The sequence below is a fragment of the Vicugna pacos genome, chromosome 9 (genome assembly GCF_048564905.1).
Source record: "Vicugna pacos chromosome 9, VicPac4, whole genome shotgun sequence".
NCBI lineage: Eukaryota > Metazoa > Chordata > Mammalia > Artiodactyla > Camelidae > Vicugna > Vicugna pacos.
The window spans coordinates 2582371-2604879 of NC_132995.1; the positions used below are offsets into that span (position 1 = coordinate 2582371).

At 56.3% G+C, this 22509-nt stretch overlaps 1 protein-coding gene across 3 annotated transcripts; it reads right to left on the bottom strand.

The window, feature by feature from the left end:
* Positions 1-1713: 1713 nt before the first annotated feature.
* SSC5D (scavenger receptor cysteine rich family member with 5 domains) lies at positions 1714-22296 on the bottom strand. Of its 3 annotated transcripts, XM_072968324.1 has the most exons (14): positions 21825-22296; positions 21362-21388; positions 20764-21072; positions 19960-20079; positions 19653-19766; positions 18987-19295; positions 17050-17367; positions 16651-16806; positions 14603-14920; positions 12908-13474; positions 12512-12826; positions 12183-12350; positions 4321-4485; positions 1714-3560 (listed from the first exon to the last, which is right to left on the bottom strand). In XM_072968324.1, the coding sequence occupies exons 1-14, from the start codon at positions 22273-22275 to the stop codon at positions 1810-1812; spliced, it is 5088 nt and encodes a 1695-aa protein (XP_072824425.1). In that variant the 5' UTR covers positions 22276-22296; the 3' UTR covers positions 1714-1809. The 3 variants fall into 3 exon arrangements, with proteins under 3 accessions (XP_072824425.1, XP_015105042.3, XP_072824423.1); XM_015249556.3 differs by lacking the exon at positions 4321-4485 and having other exon boundaries at positions 21825-22290; XM_072968322.1 differs by lacking the exon at positions 4321-4485 and having other exon boundaries at positions 12512-12829; positions 21825-22290.
* Positions 22297-22509: the final 213 nt, after the last annotated feature.

Here is a 22509-nt window from a genome sequence, read left to right on the forward strand (position 1 = left end):
CGCCAGCTCCGTGACCTTCCAGGGCCTCTGAGCCGGGCTCCAGTCTGGGCGGAGGGGGAGGAGGGAACGGCTTCCTGCTGCCTGATGCTGCAGGAGTCCGAACAGGACTTGTGGGTCTTCCAAGACAGCCCCCAGCTTGCAGGCTGAGGCCCAGAGAGAGGAGGGGTCTACCTCAGCGAGGGGTCATCGTGGAAGTCCCAAGCTGGAACCCCAGGCCAAGCTTGGAGCCGGGGAATCTGCCTTGTGTTATTCTGAGTCCCGCAGTTCTGCTCTGTGGCCTTAGGCAAGGGGCTTGCCCTCTCTGAGCCTCAAGGCCATTTCTGAAACAGGGATCAAGTTCCTCCCTCCACGGGCTATACTGAGGGTGGGATGTGGTGCATTAAGAGTCCACACTGGGCCGGGCACAGAGAAGCAGAGTTAGGAGAGGTCACGGTCACTTTTGTTAACTGAGCACTTGTGCCAAGTTCTGTCCTTACCTGCGTGAACTCGTCTAATCCTCGCAACCACCCCAGGAGGCAGGGGCAATCACTAACCCCATTGTGCAGGTGGAAAAGCTGAGGCTCAGAGAAAGGAAATTAACTGCTAGAGTCCCACAGCCAGAACATGGTCTCGAATCCAGGATCATCTGACTTGGGCATGTAATTTCTTACGAGCAAGGGCTCTGGGTCAGACAGGCCTGGGTGCCAGTCATGACGCTACTACGTGTTCCCTGAGTGACCAAGTGTCTCTGTGCCTCAGTGCCCCGGTCTGTAAAATGGGGACACACACAATAACAACGATCACATAATGAGCACTCGCTGAGAGCCAGGCCTGGCCCAGGCACTCCTGCATCTGTGTTAACCCGTCAGTGCACCACCGCAGCTGCCACAGGAGGTGTGTGCTGCTGCTATTCCCGCTTTTAGAGTTGGGGAGACTCCAGACCAAGAAGGGAAGTCACTGGCGCAGGGTCATGCCCTCAGGGGCTCAAACTCAGGCACTTAGGCCCCTGTCTGCTGAGCTGTGCTGACCATATGCTCCTTGGCAGGTGTTCGTGAAGGTAAAATGACACCATGCGCACAAAGCCCTCAGAACAGAGCCTGGCCCGGAGGAGGTGCCCAACAAATATTAGTCATTACTATGATTACTATGTGCTCGTCCATCAGAAGGTGTTAACGAGCGTGCGCTCCGGGTCAGGCTGTATTCCACGAGCTGGGCAGGCGTGCATCTGTGAACAAGACAGATTGCTGCCCTTGTGGAGCTTCATCATTGCCATCATCACCTCCATCACTGTCAACATCACCACCATCATCTCCATCATCACCAAAAGCATCTTCACCATCAACACCATCATCTCCATCACCATCATCTCCTTCATCAGCGTCACCTCCATCACCATCATCTCCATCATCACCATCATCTCCATCATCACCACGACCATCTTTATCACCATCATCTTCATTATCACCATGAGCATCTTCATCACCATTATCACCATCATTCCATCATCACTATGACCACTTCACCATCATCACCATCATGATTATCATTACTATGGTCTTCATCACCATGATCACCACTGTTATCATCATAATGATCATCACCATCACTTTTATCCTTATCATAATATCACCATTATCATCTTCACCATGATCCTCACCATCATCATCACCACCTTGCATGGTGACTGTGGTATTCACAAATAGATCAATCTCATGACTCCATCTGCCCCAGTCCTCCAGAAACATCATTCATGTTTTGTTTTTAATTAGATACTTTGGTTTTCCTTTGTTGGTTTGGGAGTGTCTTAAGTCTCTCAAATCTCAGGTAGGGTCACACATCTCCCCTTAGAGGCCTCTCCTCCTCCTCTGGAGTGGTAGTGGTTGGTGCAGATGTGGTGGGGGGCCAGGCCACCTCTGCCAGTCTCTTCACAACCTCACTCAGATGACCCAGGCCCTGGGCAGCCTCCACCAGCTGGGCCAACCCCAGTCCCAGGGCTTGGCGCTCCCGCTGGTCCCGCTCCAGGGCCTGGGTCAGCCTCTGCAGCTGGCCACCCACATCCCTCACAGCAGCCACCAGCTCTACCAAGGCAGGTGGCTCACAAGCCATGACCCTTACAGGTGGCACTGGGGCCACACATGGGCCAAGGGGGCCTGGGCTCTGGCCAGGAGTTGGCCCTAGGGTGAGGTGGTCAGGAGGAGGTTGATCCAAGGGGTGAGCAATAGGGGGCAGGTGCGGGTCAGGGGTCACAGTGAGGTCAGAGGCTGAGTGTGGAGTATGAGTAGGTGGAGACGTTAGTTTGGGGCTCTGGTTTCTAGGTTGAGTGAAGTTCTCAGTGGACAGTGTGTCCATGCTTGGGACTGGAGAGGGCCTGGAGCGGCTGGACTCTGACGCTGGAGGGGGCTCTGGGCTCCACATCTCGGATGTGAAGGTCAATCGGGGGTGCAGGCTGGGCTTGACTGTTGGTGCCGGAGAGGGAGAGGGAAGTTCTGTCCCCAGGGAAGTTAGAAGGGACTTGGTAGTGACCACAGGGGTTGAGGTGGGGTCAGGAGTCATGGTGGGGTAAGTAGTGGTGGCAAGGTGAGGGGCTGTGGCAGGGTAAGGGGTTGTGGTGGGTTGAGGGGTTGTGGTGGAGTGAGGGGTTGTGGCAGGGCGAGACGTCGTTGTGGGCTCAGGGGTTGTGATGGGGTGAGGGACTGTGCTGGGGTGAGCAGTGGTGATGGGATGAGGGGTGGTGGTGGGGGGAGGGGAAGGGGTGGTGGTGGGGTGAGAGGTCATGGTAGAGTGAGGGGTTGTGGTGGGATGAGAGAGTGTGGTGGAGTGAGGGGTTGTGGTGGGATGAGAGAGTGTGGTGGAGTGAGGGGTTGTGGTGGGGTGAGAGAGTGTGGTGGAGTAAGCAGTTGTGGTGGGGTGAGAGGTCGTGGTGGGGTAAGGGGTTGTGGTGGGGTGAGAGGTCATGGTGGGGTAATGGGTCATGGTGGGGTGAGAGGTCGTGGTGGGGTGAGAGGTCGTAGTGGGGTAAAGAGTGGCAGTGGGGTAAGAGGTAGTGGCAGCGTGAGAGGTTATGGTGGCAGTGGGGTCAGGGCTTGTGGAGGGGTCTGGGGAACTGGGAGGTTCTGGGACTGTGCTAGGGTATGGCCTTGTGTCCCAGCCTGGGGTTGTGTGAGATTCCGGTGATAGCTCTGAGGTAGGAGAAAGGCGGGTCACCGCTGCCGGTACAGAGGGGTCAGAGGTCAGTTCTTTGGGAGGAGTGGGCGGGAGGGTGGGTGGAAGCCCAGAGGTCAGCGCTGGAACTACGGTGGCATCAGGGGTGGACAAGGTAAGGCCAGGGGTTGTCAAGGTGTGGTGAGAGTTCACCCAGGAGGCCGATTCTGGGCTGGGTGGCAAGGTGGCACGAAGGTCAGAGGTCACCTCCGGTGTTGAAACGGCGGCAGCGGGGATGAACTGCGGCGTGGAGTCAGAAGTCAGGAGAGGGCCTGGGGGCCCCGACGAGGCGGGGGGAGCTGAGGAAGGGGCGTGGGGCACCGTCCTGGCCACAGTGGGCCGTTGCAGGCGGCGCTCCAGACACGGCTTCCTTGCGGAACCTGGAGGAAGAAAGACGGACGGCCGAGGTCAGTCTGCCCCGCCCACTCTGAGGCCCGGCCCGCCCTCCATGGACGGACCGACCAATGAGAAGGCAGAGAGCCTCGTGATGTCACGGGTCGCCGGCAGACTTCGCCCGGCCCTAGTGCCCCACCTCCCCGTCTCCTCCGATGTCTCCAGGCGCCACCTGGCGTCCTTCCCTCTGGGGGCGATGCGGAGATGGGCGGGCTGGGGAGCGGGGACGTTGGCGGAGTACCCTAGGATGCAGGGGGAAGTGCAAACGTGGTGGGGGTGCAGGATGGTGGGGGAGGAAGCAGGAGAGGGTATGGGGAATGTAGGAGTGTGGAGGGGTACCTGGTGCAGGAGGGAGCCCGATGGGCCGAGATGGGTGAAGGAAGAGAAAGACGGTAGCAGGTGCTGGAGGCGCAGAAGCATGAGGGGGAATGCAGGAGGTCTCGGAAAGGTCATCTCCGGAATCAAGACAAATACTTTTATGCCTTTTTTTGTTTTTGCCTTTTTGTTTGTTTGGGGGGGGGTAAGTAATTAAGTTTATTTATTTAGTGGAGTTACTGGGGATTGAACCCAGGACCTCCTGCATGCTCAGCATGAGCTCTACCACTGAGCTATTACCCTCCTCCCAGAATACATTTCTACTGGGGCTTTCCAGGGTGAAAGCTGGGTCACCACTGGGAAATTTGGAGTCAACTTCTCCAGCCCACCACACAAACCCCCTGACCCCCTCACCTCAGCTACATGCCTCACCTGTGTCCCCACGGGATCTTGGAGCTAGAGAGGGATGGCCTGGGCTCCTGATGGTGCCAGTGGTGGCACAGGGTCCAGGTATGCCTGCAGTGGGGGTCCCCTTGGCCAGGACCCCTCCTAAAGGCGTGTCCCACATCCAGGAAGGCTCATAACCATCCTCGTCACCTTGAGAGATATGAGAACTGAGTCTCACCTCTCTTGGTTTTGACCCTCTGCTCCTGCTGGGCCCCTGCTCCTGCCTCACCCTGACTCAACTGGACCATCACCCCAATCTTCTCCCTGACCTCACAGCCACCTTGGTGATTCAGTGGGATTCTCTCAGCTACCAGTTACAGGAATTGGGACTAAACTAGCTTATATAATAAGGGCAATTATTATTTCAATTTCCTGAGGTCCCTGACCTGCTTATTCTGTATTTTTCGCAAGGGGGGAAAAATCCTATAATAAACTACCTGGAACATTTCTGTAACATGATCTATCCTATGCTTTTTTGGCTTAATACACTTCAATAATCTCTACATTGCAACAATTTTATATGACATATAAATTTACTATATATGCCATTTTGTACAGGGAGAATAAAAAGATGATTCATCTTCTAGCTTGACTGGCCCAAAGACTTATTTTAACAACAGTTTTGTTGAACTATAATTCACATACCTTACAATTCACCCACTTAAAGTGTGCAGTTCAGTGGTTTTTAGTACATTCATGAAGTTGTACGGCCATGGAACATGGGACATTCCTCATCTTCCTTCATAAACTGCCCCTGCCCACCTCCCCAGAATCACCTTACCACATCTTCTCCCAAACAACGTGCTGTCCACACCTGCTTCTCAAGCTGTCCGCACCTCTGAGCTTTGTCTGTGCCGTCTCCTCTACCTGGAATTCCTTCCCCCTCTATTTTTCTAGCCAAGCGAGCATATTAAGACGTTTTCCCACTCTGCATGGAAAACCAGACAGAAGGATGGTGTCCGCGATGCCAGGCATGTCAGCCGTGGTCACTGTGAACTCTGCCGCCAGCCATTCCAGTGGCAGAAACCCCTGCTCTGCCACCTGCTAACATGCTCAGGCTAACAGAACAAGAGTCTGTTTCCACCCTGACGCCCAGCATTGCGGAGACCTCGGCTGTGCCTTCCTGTTAGTCACCATTCTTAATTAAATACCTTTCCCATGCCTGTTAAATACCCTAAGAGGAAAGCTAGGAAATCCTGCCAATGGTCATACACACTAGGAATTTTAAAAACCATCAGCAGTGATAATTAAAAAATGGACAAAAAAAAAGGTTGGGGGGAAACCCATTAGCAATGAATCACTGAAGATTTTTTCCCCAAGACCAAGACGCTGGGTTTAGGAGGACTCTGTCAAGAACACAGATTGCAGCTGTCATCTTGGTAAAATGTCGGCCCGTCAAGTGCAGGCATGCTCCTTGGGTCTGTGTGTACTTGAAATGCGCTCTAAGGTATGGCCACATGCTCATGGTCCATTAGCCTGTGATCGACTCAAGGTTTTCATTAAAGTATACATTGCAGAAAGCAGCAGCACTGCAGTGACAGGCCCTGTGAGGCCAAACCGCCCTTGCCCTTGGTCGGGGAGCCACTGCCTGGAGTTGTTTACGGCGCCCAGGCACGTCTTTACATTTCAGCTGCACACGCGGGACTCCCTGCTGCTACACTGTTGCCGCACGCCTCAGCTGCCTACAACTAGGGAGATGGCGCTAATACCTGCACACTGCACACTCCTCTCAGCGCCTGCTTTCTGGCTCAGTCCCTGCCTGAGCAAGTCACCCAACTTCTCCATGACTGTGTTTCCTCATCTTTAAAATGGGTAGCACGGTGGGGTTGCAGGGCTGGCAGGTGATGAACAGGGTTTTTAATTAAATACATATAAGTCTAGTTCCTTCTTTTCAACTTTGTGTAATATTCTAGGATATGAATATACAACCGCCGATTTATCTATGCCCACGCCGATGGGCAGTTTTGCTGTTACAGATATGGCTGCTGTGAATTCTTCATGAGTGAGAATTCCTCAGCACCTGATCGTGGAGTTGCTTTGTGGAAGGCAGATTTATCTCCCTAGATATTGTCAGACTGCCCTCCCAAGTAGGTGCAGAGTCTCACATCCACCTTTATCCTACATCCTTGCTGCTGTCTGACAGTTTAATTTTTAGTAATCTCACGGGGAGCGGGTGGGTGAAGAAGCTGCAGCTTCGCTACGGATGACTACATTGAAGTCCAGAGAGGGCAAGGAGTCTTCTCAAGGTCACACAACTAAGGAGCAGCATTTGGGCTTCAGACTTGGCAGATCTACCTGGTTCTAAATGGGGATCTCTTTTCCCTCTGAGTACACAATCTCCTGGTCTTACCCCACTCCTTCCCTGGTGAGCTTTTATTCATCCTTTGGGATTTGATTCAAAGACCTCTCCCCTCTCCGCTTTGAAGAGGCCACGCCCAGCTCTATGCTTCCTGGGTTCTTCAGGCCTAATTCTGTCACAGGTTCCTTCCCAGTCTCTGTGACTGGAGTGGTTAAGACAGTGAATGCTGGAGTTCAAATATAAGCTCTTGCCCTTTGCTGTCCTGACCTCTCTGTACCTCAAATTCTCTGTAAAATGAGGTTAAGGACAGTCCTTGTTTCATAACGCTCCACAGGAAGTGAGTTAAACTATGTGATGCACTTCAAATATTAGCAATTATTATTGTTATTGTTATTTTTTTATCATGCAACCTCTAAGCTTAATCTGGCACTTAATCTTGGATGCCCTCCCCTCTGCGCAGCTATAACCTACAGCGATATGCCACACCCATGAGTCATCCCACGTTCCCCGCTGCATGTGGGAACTCCATTCGACATAGCTATCTGCAGAGCCTCATGCATTCCCGAAGCTGCAAACTCCATCCTGTAAACTTATGTCTTTGGCCCAGGCGCTCCTCGGAGCTCCAGGATTGCACATCCAGTGTCTCGGCCTGGGTTTGTCAAATGCATCACCAATGAAGCTTCTAATACCCCATTCTAGATCCTGTGGACACACCCTGCAGTGTTCCCTGGTCCATCCCCCACCTCCCTCTCCTCAACCCATCACTCAAACCCATCAGCTCAACCCCCAGAATATAGTTTGAACAAGCACACCTCTCTCAGTCTCCACTGCCACCTCTCCATGGACCTCCTGGTCTCCCTGCATTCACTCTTTTGTTTTTTTAATGAAGGTGCTGGAGATTGAACCCAGGACCCCAGGCATGCTAAGCACGTGCTCTACCACTGAATGACACCCTCCCTGCTCCTTGCACACACTCTTGCTCCTACACCCATTCCCCTGGCAACATCCTGAGGGACTGCTTCGAAAGTGCACATGTGTTCATGACATTCCAAGCTTCAAATGCTCCACCAAGGGCTTGTGAACACAGAATAAAACCCAGACTCTGGCCTCACCTCCTATCACTCACACCCTGCCTGGCTGACTCCACTCCAGCGATGCTGGCATCCTTATTGTCCTCCGAAAGTCCCACCACAGGGCTTTTGCCCGTGCACCCCGTCTCCCTGGAATGCTCCTTTAGCCCCCTCACAGTGGACATCTTTACAATGGACCAAAGACCTCATCTCCTGCCCTCATCCCCATCAACTACTCCAGTCCCACTGAACTTGCTGCTGTTTCTCAAACCAGTTAAGCACACACCCACACCTCAGGGCCTTTGCACATGCTGTTCCCTCCCTATGGAACACTCTCCTAACAGATATTTTCATGGCTTCCTCCCTCTCCTTCCTGAGTCTGTCACTTAAATGGCACTTTCTTAGTAAGTCATCTCTTGACTCTCATATTTTAAGTTACAACTCAGCCCCTACCTTTTCCCCTCCCTTGCTCTGCTCTACTGCTATGTTCCCTGGGGTTGGTTAATGTCTGCATCTCCAACTTCCATCATCCAGGAAGCCTCAAGAAATGTTGCTTCAGGGGGAGGGTATAGCTCAGTGGTAGAGTGCCTGCTTAGCATGCACAAGGTCCTGGGTTCAATCCCCAGTACCTCCATTAAAAAAATAAATAAACCTAATTACCTCCCCGTCACAAAATAGGAAAAAAAGTTTTGCTTCAGTGAACCAAAGAATTCAAACTTCATAAGCCTCCAGCTTCATCTTCTGTACACTCTCTCAACTCTTTCGTTTGTCTTGGGATGGGTGTAATTAGGTTTCTTTGTTTATTTACTTATTTTTGATAAAGGTACTGGGGATTGAACCTCATGCATGCTAGGCACCCACTCTACCACTGAGCTATACCCTCCCCCAACTCTCTCTTGACTTACATGGTGAACTCTTACTCCTTTGTTTGTTCATTCACTCAACAAACATGTAAAAAAAGTCTCCACTATGTCTCTACAACACAGATCCCATGGTAGACAGAACAATGCTCCCTAAAGATGTCAATACCCTAATTCCCAGAACCTGTGGCTATGTTACCTGATGTGGCAAAAGGGACTTTGCAGATGTCATTAAGGGTCCAGACCCTTACATGAAGAGATTACCCTGTATTAATCTGAGTGGACTGAATCTAATCACACAAATCCTCAAAATTAGAGAATCTTTCCCAGCTATAGTGACAGAAGATATAAAAGGCAAAAAAAAAAAAAAGAAAAAGACCAGAGAGCTGCAATGTTGCTGGCTTTGAAGATGGAGGAAGGGGCCACACAGTGAGGAATGCGGGGGCTCTAGAAGCTGGAAAAGACAAGGGAACAGGTTCTCCCGTGGAGCCTCAGAAGGAACACAACCCCACTGACACCTTAATTTTAGCCAGTGAGACTCCTGTAGGACTCCTGATCTCCAGAACTGCAAAATAGTAAGCTCCTATTGTCTTAAGCCTCTAATGTGCAGTCATGTGTTATGGCAGCAAAAGAAACTGACACAGCTAAACACAAGAGAGCTAAGTGTCTGGCAGAGATGCCGTGCCTTAGATGGGCAATGCAATTTTCTCAACTCCAGGCTTTGCTCCTCGGATAATCCCCTTCATCCTGGCATCTGCTGGTGGAAACGATACCATCTCCTCTACAAGGTTTTTCCTGATTGCTTCACTAGAAATAATCACTCCATCCCTGGGATGATGCAGCTGTTGCTCGTTTACAGTAAATAACTCTTAACAACCAACATTCTGCGGTTTTAAATGATTTCACACACATTGGGCTCATTGGATTAGGACCTGAGGTCATTCAGCTACTTCTAATCCCAGTGGGGCCACAACTGGTACCCAGGGAGCTGGACTCCAGAACTCACGCTGTTAATTACTTCAGCAATTCAGTCATCTTTCCCAACCCAATGAGCAAATCGTGTGTGAAATCGTTTAAAATGGATCTCACTCGTGGCTCCTGAGTTGAAGTTTAACTTCTCTGAGCCACATTTTTCCCACCGGAAACACAGGGTCAACACCAGGATCTACCATCCAGTTGGTGGAATCATACATTCCTGGCACTCCTTGACTCTTTTCAGAGACCCTGGAGCTCTTGTTTTTTTTTTCAAAGGAGTCAAGGTCACCTTGCTAATTAAGACAGGAATTCAGATCTGTCGTTTCCCCCGTGCCCTGCCCCTCCCTACAAGTCGTCTCTTTCTTGATCTATTAAGGCACCTAATTTAGCGCCATGTTGGGGGAGGTAATCAAATTTATTAATTTTTTTTTAGTTGAGGTACTGGGGATTGAACCCAGGACCTCGTGCATGCTAAGCAGGCACTCAACCACTGAGCTATACCTTCCCTGACCATGTCTTCCCATTATTAAGGTTGTTCATGCGACTCCTGAGATTTCCATCGCGCAGTCTGTAGTTCTGTACTTATCTGTACTCATGTACCGCCTCTCTCCCACCGGGAAGAGGGGCTCCCGGAGGGCGGGACCTGGCCGTCCTCAGCGGTGCGAGCGCCCAGCGTCTGACCGTCTCCGCCACGAGGGGGCACTACGGGATAGGGAGGCGGCGCCGGGTCGCCGAGAACAATGGCTCTGGAATCCCGGCCACACGTGCAGTGTGCTGCACCACCTCTGGAAACTGAGCCCTAACTCACAACTTCGGTCGCCCCCACCGCAAACCGCAGAGACCCCAAGGCCTCTCCACCCCGCCCCTCCCCGCCAGGACGAAGTCAGACCGAAGACACCGCCCCGCGGGACCGCAGTGCAGTTCACCCGCCTTTATGACCGGGGTGTGCACCAGCCAGCCAATCAGGAGGCGCAGCGCGTCTGTGACGTCACATGCGGAGTGACGTCTGCCCTTCCACCCTCTCCCCGAAGCCCGCAGAGTGCGCATGCGTGCTGAGCGTGCGGAAAAGGCGGGAAACGGCGCGCGCGAGAGGCGGGGTCCAACCGAGGGACCGGAAGGGGCGAGCGGAGGGGCGCGGGGCGACCCACACGGCCCCGAGGCGTAGGGGCGGATGGAGGGGACACAGGGGCAGGGAGAGGGCTGAGAAGCACAGTTGGTGCGATAGGCGGAGGAGGAACAGAACCTGCGACGCGTGGGGGAGGGGGCGACCGCCGCACGGGGACCCGAGGGGGGGGAAGCCGCCATGCAGACGTGGAGGGAGGCAGGGAGAGAGCGAGGGGGAGACTCAGAAGGATGAAAAAAGGAGAGGGGAGAGCCGAGCCTGGGCGGGGGTCGAGGGGGAAACAGCGGGGAGGGCGCGGCAGCGAGAGTGAAAGAAAAAGGAGGATGCGGAGGGGAGATAGAGAAGCGGGCCGTGAAAACCAGTGGGAAGTAGGGGAGATGGCAGTGGGGACTTGGTAAGGAGAGAAAAAATCAGAAATTTGGTGAGACTAATGAGCCAAAGAGACGAGCGGGGGGAGACAGCAAAAGAGAAAGGAAAGAGACAGCTGAAAAGATGAAAACAGTAAGAAACAGAGAAGATGCGAGTGAGAAACTGAAAATAGAAAAAGAGGAAGACACAGGAGAAGAGAGATGAAGAGAAACTGACCAAGAAAAATAGAAACAGAGGAGGGGGTGAGAAACAGAAAATGAAAGAAAAAAAGAGCCAGACGTGGAGGGGAAAAGGCAAAACGTCGCCCGTGGAAAAACACAGAGATAGAATTGATGGGGCTGTGAACTTGACAAGGAGAGAAAAAAAAATGAGCAAGATGGTGAGAAAGAAACTGACGGTGAAAAAAACAGAGATGAGGGTGAGACTTGAAAGGAAAAAAGAATGTGAGGTGGCATCAGAGGTGGATCAAGACAGACCCTGAGTAGGGAGGGACCAGAGATCACACAGATACACACACATACAGACATACAGACATACACACAAACGCACATGCACAAGCACATACACATACACGGGCAGAGAAAGCGGCAATGTGGGGCTGAGTTGGGTCAAGGTGGCAGAGATGGGAGGAGAGAAACAGGTGACAGTGAGACATAGGGGGCCAGAGGCTGCCCCCACTGGCCAGAGGAAGGAGGTCAGGCTGGGGACAGAACCCTCCATCCAGATGTCCCCACCCAGCCTCTGAGCCATAGCCCAACCCAGACCAGAGCGTGCTCTGGGAGAATGGGTCTGTGGTGACAGGGTGGGCCTTAGCCACGGGGTCTGGGGGGATTTCCATCAAGGCTGTGGACCGAGGGGCACGGGCTCCAGTCGGTTTACTGGAGGGTGGGTGCTGGGCTTTGCTGAGCTGGGCTTTGCTGAGCTGGGTCTGTTTTCAAACACTGGTGGGGGAGGGGGTCTCTTCTCGGCCCTGGAGGACAGTGTTCAGTCAAACCGAAGGAGGGAATGTTTTTAGGATCTCCAGAGCTGAGGAAAACCCGTCTGGGGTCTCTGAGACCCAGGCTCATTTAGGAGGGTCTTTCTGGAAGCTTGGCAGGGAGGTGCACAGAGGTTTCCAGAGGCCCCCTCCCCACCCCAGCTATGCCCCTCACCTGTGCCAGGAAGGCGCCTCGTTGCTGGGGAGGGGGCCCCTGGGCGCCCGGTGGTGCCCCGGGAGAGAGTGTGTCCAGGCACCCCTGCGGTGGTGGTCCTCTTGGCCAGGTCCTCTCCCGAAGTGGGGTCCCAGGTCCATGGCGGGTAATCCTCCTCGTCTGCGTAGCCTTGGGAGAAAGTGGGGAAGGGAGAGCCCGGTCCCGTCTCAGGTCCTTGTCGCTGCTCCACACTCCCCCTCTGGAATCTCCTGTAGTGGCTCTGGGTCCCCGCCCCCTTGCCACCCTGACCGCATGCCCTCAGCTGCCCTGCTGAGCTCTGCCCGGCGTACCAGTGCAAGTGAGCCCCACGTCCTCCTCATGGTCACAGTTATGCTGTCCCCACGGCCTTGCGGGGCAGTCACTCAGCGAGGTCTCACTTCCCTTGCAGCCCAGGTCATCCAGCCAGATGGGCCCGGTCCCGGGGCCGTAGTGGGTTTTGCCCACTCGGGGCCGGACCCTCCCACAGCCCAGCTCCCAGCAGGCCACGGTGCCATCCCGCAGGTCCCAGTTGTCATCGCATACGGTGCCCCAGCGTCCAGCGTGCCACACTTCCAGCCGGCCAGCACACCGGTTGGGCCCATCAGCCAGACGAACCCGGAACAGGCCTACTGGTAGAAGGCCCAGGTCAGGAGGGGCCAGCGGGGGTCAGGAGGGTCAGCCTCACTCTTCTCCCTCCTTCCACTCACCTGATCCCCCTGTGGGAGAGGGGGCTGGGTCTTTGGATGACTCTGGAGAACCTTCTGGGATGCTGGCCGATGGCTCCATGGTGGCCTCAGAGGTCATTTCTTGGGGGCCTTGAGTGGTCGGTGTTGCCACACTCTTAAAGGTCCGTTCCCGGGGGGCCCGGGGAGTCCGAGTCACAGGAGTGTGTGAGGTCGGCGTGTGAGAGGTCTCAGTGGTCAGCCTTGTGGTAAACTCAGAGGTTGGTCTCCGAGAGGCCTCCATGGTCCGGGCGGTAGTGGTCCGCGAGGTCAGTTCTAGGGGATTCCAAGTGCCCTGGACCCTGGAGTGTTTAGTGGTCGGCATCACGGGAGGCTGAGTGGCTGGTCTCTTTGCAGTCTTGGTCACCCACTTCTTTGTGCTCTTGGGCATTTTCCCTGGGGCCTTGGTGGTTTTCTCCAGCACATTGGGGGTCAGTCTGGCAGGGGGCTTGGTGGCCAGCTCCCCTGGGAGCCAGGCATCCGGGTCTCTACCCAGGCCAGGGATCCAGCTCCAACTGAAGGGGTCTGAGATGGAGTCCAGGCCGGGGGTTCCTGGAAGACAGGCGGGGAGGACAGGGATGATGGCAGACACTGTGATGCCAAGAGTTAATGATGCAGTGCGTGGGTTAGCCTTGTCCAAAGGAAGGTTTGGCCCTCTGCCCCGGCTGCTGGGGAGGAGGGCTCTCCAAGCCCTTGAAATGTCCTGCCTGGTACGTTGTTTCCTGGGGGGTGGGACCACCCTGATAACCTATGCTAACAATGTGACGTGTGGGCCGCCAGCGGGCAGCCAGCCACATCTCAGGATGGAGCGCCTATAAACACTCTGACGCCAAGGCCAGGAGGGCTTCCCTGGTCGGCAGCACTTCCTGTGTGTTGCCACACGTCATTGCTGGGGAGGTAAGCGCTGTCTGGTGGCCGCCCTGGAAACTCCAAGAGGGTCACTCCTGGACCCCGCGCCCAGCTCCTCTTCCCTCGGCTGATTTAATCTGTGTCCTTTCACTGCAGTAAACTGTGCTCCTGACTTGGACAGCTTTTCTGATTTTTGTAAGTCCTTCTAGAAAACTGTGGAAGCTAAGGGTGTTGTTGGTACCCTCCCAAATGGTCACATGTCAGGCGGGTTTGCAACAATTTGCTGGTGCATCTCTCCCTCGGTGAAATGTAAGCGTCAAAGGCGAGGGCTGGGCCCATTGCATTCTGAGGACCAGGCTTCAGCTCAGTGTCCGGCACTCGAGAAATGATGGCGAATGAACAGCACAAGCCGTTCCTGAGCTTATTTCAGCTGGCTCTCCCTCATGCTGGCTTCTCACCATCTCCTTGTGCCCCTGTGCCTGCCTCCCTCAGCTTGGGGTGGACACAGCTCCCCTCTAAGTAGGAGACCTCCTTGATTCTTGTGGGGAGCAGGAGGAGGAGAAAGAATCCTGGCTATGCCACTTAGCTGCTGTGTGACCTTGCGTGAGTTACATAACCTCTCTGTGCCTTAGCATCTTCGTCAGTAAAACGGGCATAACAGCTACCAATTTGGACTTACTGCGAGGTGTGAATGTGGTCACATGCAAAAACAGCCAGCCCAGGGCAGGGGCTTAGGAGGTGGGTACTCAATCAATGTTAGTGCCAATGTTCGTTCCTGTTCCCTCCTCCAGGAAGCCCTCCCGGAGCCAGTGGTGGCCAGGGCCTCCTTACCAGTGCAGGTGATTCCAACGTCCTCATTATGAGCACAGTTGTGCTTCCCCCAGGGGGCAGCAGGACAGTTGGTGAGGGACGCCTCAGTCCCTGTGCATCTGACGTCGTCCAGCCAGATGGGGCCGGCGCCCCAGCCAAAGCGGCCAGCAGCAGGGTCTGGCTGCCGAGGCCCCCCGCAGCCCAGCTCCCGGCAGACCACGGCCGTGTCCCGCAGGTCCCAGCTGTCGTCACACACAGTCCCCCAGCGCCCGGCATGCCACACCTCCAGCCGGCCTGAGCACCTGCTGGGCCCGGCCACCAGGCGCAGCTGTGGGGACCCTGGGGTGGAAGACACCCAAAGAATGAGAGTCAGGGAGGCCATCAGGCTCTGAGTCTTTCTCCACCCTCCCTCCACCTTCTTTCTATGAATCCACCCTTCCTTCCTGGCAGGAAGCACTCATCCAGGCCTGTGCAGTGCCAGTGTCTGCATCAGGCACAGGGCCACAGAGTCAGGGATCAAGGGTGGTTCCTTGAAAAAGCTCAACACAGAATCACCATGCGATCCAGAAACCCCACTCCCATGGAGATGCCCACAATAAAGTGGATATGGGCATTCAGTCAGATACCCGTACACCCACGTCCACGGCAGCGTCATTCCCAACAGGCCAAAGGTGGGAGCTGCCCAAATATCCGTCGATGGACAAGTGGATAAGCAAAGTGTAGTCCATCTATACAGTGGAACACTATTCAGACGTGAAAAAGAAATTCTGCCATGTGCTACAATATGGATGAACTTGGAGGACATGATGCTCAAGGAGATAAGCCAGACACAAAAGGACAAACACTGTGGGATTCCACTTATATATAAAGTACCTAATCAGATGCATAGAGACAGAAGACTGGTGTGTGCCAGGGGCTGGGAAGATGGGGGACAGGTAGTGAATGCTAATGGGTCTAGCGTATGTTTGGGATGACAAAAAAATTCTGGAGGTGATGGTGGTGATGCTTACACAGCACTGTAGAATGTATTCTATACGACTGAACTGTATGCTTAAAAATGGTTAAAATGGTCAATTTTCTGTGCATATGTTACTACAATTTGGAAAAAAAAAAAAGAAAGTGTGCTCTGGAACAAATTGGCTGCACTCTGAAGTCCTGGCTCTCCCACTTTTGAGCTGTGTAGTCTCATGTCTAACGTGGAAACCAGACGGTACCTATGCCGTGAGTGGCTGGGAGCGTTGCCTGGCGATGCCGTCCACAGGGGGCTTGGAACAGCACTGGTCACGTGAGCCAGTGAGTGCTGAGTATATGGCAGTTGCTTTATTGTTATTATTCAGAAAAGGGGGAAGGAGGCCTCTGGTAATGGTGATCAAGTTCCTGCTTTTTTCAGCCTTTTCCAGCCTTGAGGAGATAGCTGTATGCATGGTGGCTTTGTATCTGCTGTACCTGATGCTCTGACATCTTGGGGCCTTGCTGCTCTGAAGGGACTGCTAACCCCCAGAGACAGGAAACTACGGGACTGGGAGTGTGCCCTTCAGATGCAACCCGACCCCCCAGAGCCCACGCCCGCCCCCCCGACCCGGGGGCAGGTTCCGCTCCAGAGCCAGCCGGAATGATTCAGGCCAGCCCATCCTAGGCCTGCCCACGCCGCCGTGTCCAGTCCTCCCCAGAGGAGCCGCACTCAAGGCTTTGCCCACGTCCACCCCTCACTGCCTCCGCTTCCTGAGGGACCCTTGTGCTTTCCATGTGGCCCTGTGCCATGGGGCATGCTGTGTCCCCTCCTCTTGGGGACGGTGAGAAACCAACTGTCTCGCCAATGACACTCGTCTCTTCATCTGCTGGCCTCCCCCTACCTGACTGATAACGAAGCCTGCGTTTTAAAAGAACAGCCATCGCTGACCCAGTGCTTTCCAGATTTGTGAGAGCAGAGCATTAAGCCCAGCAGAGGCCCCTGTGAGTGTGGGCTGTCTCCCACCCTTCCCCCGAGATAGTCTGAGCAGGGAGGGAGGGCATCTGGGGGCAGGAAATAGAAGCCAAGGCCCGTATCTGGGGGAGCAGAAGGAACTCACCAGCTTCTGGCCCAGGTTCCTGAGGGGCAGCAGGGGAGGCAGGCGGAGGAGAAATGCCTGCTGTCCGAGGGGCCTGGCTCACAGTAGGGGGCAGGGGCCTGGAGCTGCTGCCGCCCACCGCGGGGGCCGTGGGAGGGACGTATCCGAGAGGCATACCTGGGCCGGAAGAGGTGATCAGCACCCACTGCTGGGCTGTAGGCAGCTCCCCACACCGCGTGGCCTAGGACCCCAGATGTAGGGGAGGGTTCAGGGCCAAGCACGACATGGGGCGGGTGGGCAGTCGGGTTGGGGGAGTGTGGGACACGCGGGGTATAATCAGGAAAATACACGAGCCCCCCCAGTTCTTGCCCTCCTCTTGAGATCCCCCAAAGCCCAACCTCTCTGGCCTCTCCCCCTCACCGTCACACACAGCCCCGGCGTCTTCCCGGTGATGACAGTCGTGCTGGCCCCAGGGCCTCGCCGGACAGAACCGCAAGGCTGACTCGTTTCCCCGACAGCGAAGATCATCCAGGAGGATGGGTCCAGCCCCCTCCCCAAAGAAGGCGCCTCCAGGGGCAGCCAGTGCCCCCCCGCAGCCCAGCTCCCGGCAGGCCACAGCGGCATCCCGCAGGTCCCAGGCGTCATCACACACTGTCCCCCAGCGCCCGGCGTGCCACACCTCCAGCCGGCCAGCACACCCATGGGGGCCATCAGCCAGACGCAGCCGAGGGGCTGGGCCTGGACGTGGGGAGGGGGAGAGAGCAGAGAGGGAAGACCGTGATGGATGAGCCGGCACCTAGGTGCACGCAGGGACCCAGGATGGGTGAGGAGGCACGGCTATATGGGGGTCCTGCGTCATGCCTGAGATGGTGCTGCAAAGTTGGCCCTCCACCTTCAGTTTGCAAAGGACGAAAAGGCTCCGGGATGGTTAGTCATTCACCTAGAGTCCAACTAGGGTCTGTCTACACCCCCTACTTCCTGACATCGTCCCTGCCTCCCCAGGGACAACACCGGTCTTGACCCGCCCCCCTACCTCCCCAGGTGGCTCCCCACTCCCCAGCTGCCTTCCCCAGGCCAGTAAAGCAGGGCTTCTGAGCCTCAGCACCACTGGCATCGGGGGTCAGATCATTCTCTGCTGTGGGGGCCGTCCTGTATGCAGTGGGATGTCCAGCAGTGTCCCTGGGCCCCAGAAGCACCCCCACTCCCCCAACAGTTGTGATGACCAGAAATGTCCCCAAACATTGCCGATGTCCCCTGGGGAGTAGGGTGGGGAATCGCCCCGAGGTTGAGAACCACTAGTCTAGATACCAAACTCTAGTTGGTCTGGGAGTACAATTCCATTGGGTCCTTTTAGGGCAAGAGCTGGGTCACCTTTGGGGAGTGTGGAGTCCATCTCTCTAGCCCCCAATCTGGGGGGGGTGCAAAATCACCCCCATTGGTGTTTTAGAGAAGAGGACAGACCAGAAAGGCTGAGATACTTCTGGTCTGAATCTCCCCGCTTTAAGAGGGAGCTCCTTCTCTGGGCTGCCCTAAGGAGCAAAGATGGTAAGAAACCCACAGTTCCTTACCATCCCGTTTCCCTCAATGGGGTTCACTTCTTCTCCCCAACAACTTGACCTCCTCTGGAGCCTCCACTCACCTCCCAGAAACTGGGCTTCAGAGATGCCACTTCCGTCCTCACAAGCTTTCCACAATATAATAGCACGTGGAGGGGTCACCCTTACTGCCTCCAGTCCACCGATCTGAGCCCCAACCTGTGTGCCCCTGGTCTCTGTCCCCCCACTCCCTGCATACCAGGTACCCAGATCCATCTGTGCTGAGGGACAGACCCGGCAGGTCAAGTTCTAGGCCATTTGCTTTACATCTCAGTCTGCATCTGGGAAGGTGAGGCGAGCCCGTCCAAGCAGGGGTGAGGCTTAGAGCCGGCTCCCGGCTGCCACTTAGCATGGCGCAAGGTCTCAGGTGGAAATCCTCACCCTCTCTCCACTCCTGTCCACTGACTTAGGCATCTCCTGCACCCCTGACTGGGGGTGCATCTCCTGTCAGCCTGCAGTCCCTGAAATATCCCAACCCACACCTGTGGGCCATCCCTGCCCTGTGCGGGCTGTGTCCTACAGCACCCGAACAGAAAATCATGAGAGCAGGACAGGGCCTCAGGTGTGTGCTGTGTCTGTCCCCGGCAGGGGCTGGTGCTTAATGAATAGGTGTGGAAGGGAGGGAAGAAGGGAGGAGGGGAGGGAGAGAAGGAGGGAAGGGAGTTGGAGATCTCCTTAAAGCAGGTGTTGTGATGTCAGAGAGTGGGGAGTGGGGCTTGGCCCTTCCGGGAGGGGGTCTGGGGAGGCGGGGGACAGACATACCGGTACAGACCAGCCCTGCATCCTCTGTGTGGTCACAGTTGCTCCGGCCCCAGGGGCTTCGGGGACAGTCCCGCAAGGCCTGCTCTCCGCCTCCGCACCCCACGTCGTCCATCCACACGGGCCCTGAGCCCGGGCCAAATCGGGCCCCTCCGGGGGCAGCTAGAGCACCCCCGCAGCCCAGTTCCCGGCAGGCCACAGCGGCGTCCCGCAGGTCCCAGCCGTCGTCACACACAGTCCCCCAGCGTCCGCCGTGCCACACCTCCAGGCGGCCCGAGCACCCATGGGGGCCGGAGACCAGGCGCAGCCGCTCTGGGGGGACAGCAGGGAGAGAGGGGGACGGTGAGGGGACTCGTGTGAGACAGCTGAGGCCATGCAGATTACAGGAACCTTGTTCTCAATCTGGGGAAATTGAGCCCCGGAGTGGGCAGAGGCCTAAGATCGGCCGCCAGCAGCCATGGATACTGGGTCTCCTGACCAGGCAAGGTGCAGGGACATGATGCGGAGCCTGGACCAGACTGAATCCTTGGGAATGTGGTGCATGCTGGAGCCCTGCTGGGGCCACAGTTTAAGAGGAGAGCACCCAGGGGGCAGTTCCCCAGTTTGGTCCCATGGGACCTCGGGCCTCCCCGACCCAGATTTGCAGGCGGGATGCCTGCGGGCACTTACCCTGGCGGGGGGCTCCAGCAGTCAGCAAAGGAGCCCTAGTGGACTTGGCCTGCTTGGGCGGCCGGGGGCTCTTCTTCCGGGAGCTGTTCTGGGGGGTCCCGGCTGGGCGGGGGGCTTGGCGAGGAAACAGCAGAGAGGGAGATCAGGGGCTGCACCTCCTGGAGCTGCAGGTCAGCCCTGAGAGTCCACAAAGGTCTGAAGGGGGCCATGGCAGAGGCTCTTAGGAGTGTGTTGGAGATGGGCCTCTGTCTGCCCCTTCTCCCTCCCAGCTGCAGCAGGAGAGAGGGAACGGGCGGGGTTGGCTCACCATGCGTCATGGGGGGCTCCTCAGAGCCAGGGCTCAGCTCCCCAGACAGCCCCGGCCAGGGGTCCCCATCCAGGATGGAAGGTGTGTTGTCCTGGTCCCTGGAGTCGGCCACACGCTGACCTTCAGGAGACATCACACTGATCCATTTTTTCAGGCCCATGGTCCTACCCCACCCCTCTCTGCATGGCTGAGTTTTAGCCTACCACGAGGAACGTGTCCAAGCCAGATAGGTTCCCTATCAACTCTTACCCTTCCCTTCCTTCGATGTGAAAACAGGAAGAATGCCTTTTGCTGATGCAGGGTTAACCACTCATGAGGAATAATGGTCATAAGACCCCCGGAGGGAGGAAAACCTTCAGTTCCCAACCGTGCAGACATGCTTCTCCCTTGGTAGTCAGATCTACCTCTAGCTGTGGCCTCTTTAAATCTCCCTGCAACTCTTTGGGTGGAGTGAAGCCTGGCTGCAAATTAAGGCCTCCAGTCTGCCATCCTCTTGATCTTTCCTGCCTGTGAGTTCCCCAGAATAAACTTCCTAATTGCCTGCTTTGTTTTTTGGTCTCAAAGTTCCTTCTCTGTTTGGAGAATTTTATTCAACATCTCCACAGTCCAACTCCCAGATGCTATGGAGAGGGAAGGCCCTGAGTGAGGTGTGGGCTGGGCTCTCCAGGGCAGTGGTAAGTCCTGGCTTTGTAGGTGGTGTCAGGGGGTATGGACTTCTGGATTCTCAGAGTTACTGAGCTGAGGACTTGGGTCCCTGTGCCATCTCAGAAGAAGCACCCCCAGAGGGGGTCAAGGGTCCCTTACCTGCACAGACGACGCCGGCGTCCTCCTCGTGGGAGCAGATGTGGGCCTTCCAGCCGCGGTGGGGGCAGAGGCCCAGCTGCCGCTCACTGCCCCGGCAAGCCAGCTCGCTCAGCCACACAGGCCCCACGCCCTCCCCAAAGAAGGCGCCTCCAGGGGCGGCCAGCGCCCCACCACAGCCCAGTTCCCGGCAGGCCACGGCAGCATCCCGCAGGTCCCAGCCGTCGTCACACACGGTCCCCCAGCGCCCAGTGTGCCACACCTCCAGGCGACCAGCGCACCCATGGGGGCCATCGGCCAGACGCAGCCGCTCTGTGGGAACAGAGGAAAGGCTGTGACATCCTAGAGACCCTGGAGCAGGGGGTAAGCAGGGGCTGGGGGCTGTCCTGCAGGGCATGACTGGGAGCCCAACTCCTGGGTGCCCGGAAGAGCGGTGATGCCTCATAGGAAGCAGGAGGCTGGACACCCAGGTGGTTCTGGGGGATGTGGTGCCCGAGGTCATAGGTGGATGGGGGGCCAGGGTCCCAGTGGAGGGTGAGGCTGGGCATGGGGTGGGCTTGGAGCTGAGCAAGGCCAGACAGAATTGTTTGGGGCCACTTACCAACAGCCTGGATCCCCATCAGAGCCACTGGAAGGGAGGTTGGAGGAGTGGGACAAAGTGAGGGCCTCACGCCTCTGCACCAGAAACCCCGCCCCTGGGAAGCAGAACTCTGGGCCGAAGGCATGGCCAGGTTCAGGTCCTGGAGATGGGCGGGGCTCCAGATGCCACAGGTCAGGGCTGTGCGCTCCCCCAGGGGCCTGGCTAAAGGGCAAATGGGGGGTGGCCCCCAACAGGGTCAGGGCTGCTGGTGGGGGCAGGTAGGTCCCTAGGACTCTTAAAAGGGTAGGATGGGGTATGCCAGAGGCTGGGTCCCTGGGGAATCAGGCAAGGAGGGCCAGATGTCCCGTATTCCCCACGCGACAGGGACAGGGCCCCAAAAATCTGAGTCTCTCAAGTGGATGAGCTCAGGGGTCAGAGGGTGGGGCCTAGGCCCCTGAGTCCCGGAGGAGAAGGGGTCACTCACCGAGGAGGCAGGCCAAGACCCTCATGTTTGCAGAGTCGGGGCAGGGATGGGGTGAAAGGGGACAGGAGCAGGAGAGAGGGGAGGAGGTGGTGGCCACTGTTGGGAGGGAGGGAGAGAAGGAGGGAGGGACTCGCCTGCAGAGGCGCCCAGGACCCGGACCCGGGGAGGAGCAGGCAGGGGCTGGACGCTTTGCCAGGAGGAAGAGAGGCTGCTGAGGAGGCAGCAGGGGACAGGAGGGGGGGCGGGGAGGGGGCTGGCCGTTGGCTGAGGCCTGGGGAGGAGGGCGGTGGCAGGCGGGAGGGAGGGTGTCCAACTGCAAACACCCACACGGGAGATGCTGGCCAGGCATGCTGTGCTTAGAGATGCTTAAGGGGCAGCAGGCTGCAGGGAAGGATCCAGACAGGGGTGTGCCTGGGGGACAGCAGGGGCCATGGGTGGGGCGCCCACCCATCTGCCTCCTCTTTTGTCCAACCAGGGAAGTGTGGTGGGACCACAGCACAGGGGATTGAGGGTAAATTCACATCAGCTCCTGGGGCTGGGGACCTAGCACATCTGGGATTCACGATGCAGCAAGAGGGCTTGCAGCCAGACACCAGGAAGGACTTCCTGGACTGGAAAAGGAGACTGAGAAACCCCTCTCTCCAACACCCCCCCCCGCCCTGCAGATTTGTGCACAAAGTCCCCA